The sequence below is a fragment of the Hibiscus syriacus genome, unplaced genomic scaffold, assembly GCF_006381635.1.
Source record: "Hibiscus syriacus cultivar Baekdansim isolate YM2019G1 unplaced genomic scaffold, ASM638163v2 tig00112130_pilon, whole genome shotgun sequence".
NCBI lineage: Eukaryota > Viridiplantae > Streptophyta > Magnoliopsida > Malvales > Malvaceae > Hibiscus > Hibiscus syriacus.
Genome location: NW_024063260.1, coordinates 362343 through 367153, shown reverse-complemented (window position 1 = coordinate 367153; position 4811 = coordinate 362343). Strand labels below are relative to the sequence as shown.

The window sequence follows — 4811 nt, the reverse complement described above, 5'->3', positions numbered from 1 at the left end:
CCACTAACCCCAATCTTATATGACCTAACAATTTTATTTTATCATTTTTGTCCTTATCAAATAATTAGATGCTAATTCAATAGTTAAATAATCAAATACATAATTTTATTTCCAGAACCACTCCCACCATGGCCAACTCATCTAATCTCTTTAAAGATGTCATTGTCAAGTACTCATCTATGTACTAATATCTGTTTTAGGGTTTTCAAATTACATAAAAACTAGAAAGCTGGGAATTACAAAAAAAACTACAAAGCTGGGATTGAAAACAATGATAGGAACATAAATATTTTTGAGGTTTGACACGAATATATTAGTAACATAATTTTTTTCATATAAAATTGGTACAAATAAAATTTTCATATAGACAAGGATAATATAATAAATAAATAATTAAAGAAATTTGAATTTTAAGATAATTAACACTTGTCCTCTTTGAAATACATTTATATCCGCCACCGGTTAACCACCGAGCGGATAATTAAAGGCTTCACGATCAACTTTTTTACTTAAGGAGCAAATTGAGATTAAATTATGGTTTTGATTTTTGTGTTATATTGTTTATTAGAAAAGTATTTTTTTTATAATTTAATATTTTTATAATGACATTAATTAACTCAAACGATTAATATTGTTAACTATTCTAGCCAAGATGCTAACTCGATTTTTCCTTAAAACACTTCTTCAAACACAAAAAATAATAATAATGAATTAGTGATATTTTTATAAAAAAAATTAACTAAAACAATTAATAATATTATGCTGTTTGAATAACATTGTAAAAGTTGATGATTAAATTATGCCAAAGTAAAATATAGGAATTATATCTCAAATTTAAATATATTAGAGAGATCAAAACTAGAATTTGACTGCAGACGGATGAATTTTCTCGATTTTAAGTTTCGAGAGGGGTGAATAAAGTTTGATTCAATTAAAGAATTGAATTTTTTTAATTAGACTAAACTATCAGTTTTCAGATTCGCAACGCGAACATCGATTATCGCAACGCGAACTTCGACTATCGCGATTTTCCAAATTCGTTGCGATAGTCCAAGTTCGCGTTACGATTTATTCCAAATTAGTTGCGATAGTCCAAAATCGCAACGACTGGTGGTATTGTATTTGTTTCTTGAGAATTTTCTCTAAAAAGATAGTATTCGTGCGGACGTGTCAAAGACACGTATTACCACGACCACGACCACGACCGACGGCGGCGGAGGCGCGCGAGAGTCTCCCTTGTTCTCTATCACTCAACAAGGAAGTGGGAAAGCCAAGCCTTAAATACCATTCTCAATAGTATTTCCAATACTATGTGGGATTGAGCATTACCAACACTTGTTCCCAATACTATGTGGGATTGAGCCTTAAATAGTGATATTATTTGTGAATTATAGTTAATGACTTTAGCATTTGTATGAAAAGTATTTGTGGTTCGTTTAGTTTTCATGCAATTCTAATTTATTTTCAATTGATTGTAATTGCACGATAATAATTTTTTTTATTCTCGCGAGTGATGCAATTTTTTTTAATGTTTTACTTAAAATTACAATAATCGCGATTGATTGTAGATTGACTTTTAATTATGACATATTTAATCGTATAATACTAATGTAATTGGTTGCTGATTCAGTTGTTTTAAAGTGCATGATTGTTAATTGTTTCCTGAATAATCACATAGTATTGGAAACAAGTGTTGGTAATGCTCAATCCCACATAGTATTGGAAACACTATTGGGAATGATATTTAAGGCTTGGCTTTCCTACTTCCTTGTTGAGTGATAGAGAACAAGGGGGACTCTCGCGCGCTGCCGCCGCCGCCGTCTATCTAGTCTCGTGGTCGTGGTCGTGGCCGCACGAATACTATATTTTTAGAGAAAATTCTTAAGAAACAAATGCAATACCACCAGCCGTTGCGATTTTGGACTATCGCAACGAATTTGGAATAAATAGCAACGCGAACCTGGACTATCGCAACGAATTTGTAATAAATCGCAACCCGAACTTGGACTATCGCAACGAATTTGGAAAATCGCAACGCGAACTTCGACTATCGCAATGCGAATATGTAAATCGCAATGCGATAGTCGAAGTTCGCGTTGCGAATCTGGAAACTGATTTACGATACCGGAGATCGCGTTGCGAATTATCGATCGCATTGCGATTTAGTTGGTCATTTTGGTAAATCTAAAAAAAATTGATTAAAATCGTATATTATAAGTTATTTTTGGTCACTGAGATTATTTTCTCTTAAATTTATAGTATGTAAATCATAATTGATGAAGCTTAGGGAAGTTGAAGTCATATCAAGCAGTTCGGTAAACTATATTTTATAGCATGATTAGCTTGAGTTGCAAGTCAATATATACAAATATAGGCCGATGACAAAAGGATAGCGATCGAGATTAAACAATATTTTATGCATAAAAAAATGGAGATAAGGATAAAACAAAGATGACAACACAACTTCATTACAAATTACATTAAAAACCAAACAGGGATTGATAAGACACCCTTATCCATAAATATGTTCTTATTTACAGTTCATTGGCTCCCCCACCCTTCAAACCAAAGACATAAACTGCAATAAGGGAACCCTCCCCCGACACAAACATGCACTCATTTCCATTTCTTATTACATCCCCACAGACCATTGTTTTTGTTGTGATTATCTATGAAAATATTTTAATTGTTGCTCCTGAAAGATCCAAGGGCTTTAATGGCTGCTGCTCTTAGGATGTATTGGTGGTAAAAGGCTGCAACGGCGGCTCCGATGAAGGGTCCAACCCAGAACATCCACTGCAAAAAAATAATGAAATATATATGAGCACTCTTTATTTATTTATATATTTTTATCGAGGAAGAGTGAGTGTTTTACCTGATCATCCCAGGCCTTCTCTTTGTTGTAAATCACAGCAGCTCCAAAGCTCCTTGCAGGGTTGATACCGGTGCCGGTGATTGGAATTGTGGCCAGGTGAACCATGAACACGGCGAATCCAATGGGGAGTGGTGCCAACACCTTCAATATTTTACTTTATTAGCTTTAAAATGAAATTAAGAGGTTGCCAAAGTAACTACCCTCCTATACTACTTGCCATCAAACTTCCTACTAACACAAGTGGGAAATTGCTAGTAAAGTCTATATATGGACAATCTACTCCAATAATTACTCATTAATACTTGTGTGTATTCAATACAGTTTAGTTAAAATATTTTGAATTAATCTCGTTAACTAACTATATTTTATAATTTAAATTTTATTTAATACTTTTTTTGAAATAAATTGTTTAAGTTTATGTTTAAATTTAATTGTAAATATTTATTATGTTTTTATACTATTTGATTCAAATTTAAATAATTTTCTATAATCATATATATATATATATATATAATGCAGAGTTAAAAAAATTGACTTAAATTTCAAAAACCTAATCTACTAGTTACTACAGAAAATTTAGTTATTTAATTTTTATTTTAAAACTCCACTCAAATTTAATTTTATAACATGAGTAGAAAAAATTATTTTTTTTGAATAGAGTTTTATTCACCCTTATCAATAACAGATAAAATTATATAATATTAGTAATGGATTGAAGAGGGTTGAGGACAGAGTACGTACTGGAACATGGGAATCCCTAGCGTTCCTCTTGGGATCAGTGGCGGCGAAGACGGTGTAAACGAGAACGAAGGTCCCGATGATTTCAGCGCCCAAGCCGGTGCCCTTGTTGAAGCCGGGTTGGAGCTCGTTGGCACCACCGCCGTAGTTGTTGTAGTAAGTCTTCTGGAAAGCCTTGACCAACCCACAACCGCAGATAGCACCTAAGCACTGAGCCACCATATACATGATGGCTCGGATCAGCGATACCTTTCGCCCCACGAAAAGTCCGAACGTCACCGCCGGGTTGATGTGTCCTCCTGCAGTAGGTTTTACAGTTATTTTAGTTGGGATAACAAAACCGAGCCGCTTTATAGATTTTGCATTTATATGGTGCACTCACCTGAGATACCGGCGGTGCAATAAACAAGGATAAAGATCATGCCACCAAAGGCCCAAGCGATACCGAGGATGCCAACGCTACCGCAGTCCGGGTCAACGGTATTCTTGGCCGGGTCGGTTTGGACTTTATGGCCAATCACAGTCAAGACCGTGACATACAAGAAGAGAAGGGTGGCAATGAACTCGGCAATACACGCCCTGTAAAACGACCATTTGGTGAGTTCATCGAAGTCGATCAGCGGTGCCGGTGGTGGGTCGTGGTAGTCCTTGGCTGAGAACTCGCCTCCGCCTTGCTCCGCCGTCGTTTCGATGTCCTTAGCCATTTGTTCCCTTTGCTAGAACTAAGTTTTTGCTAAGAAAAGTTGTTTGAGGAAAAAGGGGAAACTTGAGCTGTGGATGAAGAGAGGTGAGTGGGAGGAGAAGTGTATATAAGGGTAAAATAGAGAGGGGAGCTGATGATGATAATGCTTTGGGAGATTGATTATGTGTAATGTGATTATTTTAACATTATTCTTAGCCGTCCATTCCAACTTGATTACGATTTTCTTCGTTGCATGGTCCCACCCTTAGCTACTTACAACGGCTATTTTTATTCATATGTCATGGACAATTTTGTGCCAATAATATTAAGCATAAAGTACACAAATAGTACCCTAACTATAGGACATTATTTTATTGTATCTATTGACTATTAAAAGTTATAAAATAGTCATTTGATTATTCATTATGTTTTAAATTCGTTCTTTTCCGTTAAAAAGTTGACAACAATCAAAGCTAGACGTTAATTTACTGACTGAGATATAATAAAATTTGATCT

General features: G+C 34.8%; 1 protein-coding gene across 1 annotated transcript; it reads right to left on the bottom strand.

Moving 5' to 3' along the window:
* Positions 1–2496: 2496 nt before the first annotated feature.
* LOC120174901 (probable aquaporin PIP2-2) lies at positions 2497–4443 on the bottom strand. Its single transcript, XM_039181623.1, has 4 exons — positions 3996–4443; positions 3617–3912; positions 2876–3016; positions 2497–2796 (listed from the first exon to the last, which is right to left on the bottom strand). Exons 1-4 carry the CDS (start codon positions 4315–4317, stop codon positions 2683–2685), a joined length of 873 nt encoding a protein of 290 aa, XP_039037554.1. The 5' UTR covers positions 4318–4443; the 3' UTR covers positions 2497–2682.
* Between the last annotated feature and the right edge of the window lie 368 nt (positions 4444–4811).

Coding starts and splice junctions, on each gene's coding strand:
- LOC120174901 (XM_039181623.1), bottom strand. CDS start 4,317: ATGGCTAAGGACATCGAAACGACGGCGGAGCAAGGCGGAGGCGAGTTC. Junction 3,913..3,995: donor TTGCACCGCCGGTATCTCAG/GTGAGTGCACCA, acceptor AACCTACTGCAG/GAGGACACATCAACCCGGCG. Junction 3,017..3,616: donor CTAGGGATTCCCATGTTCCA/GTACGTACTCTG, acceptor AAAATATTGAAG/GTGTTGGCACCACTCCCCAT.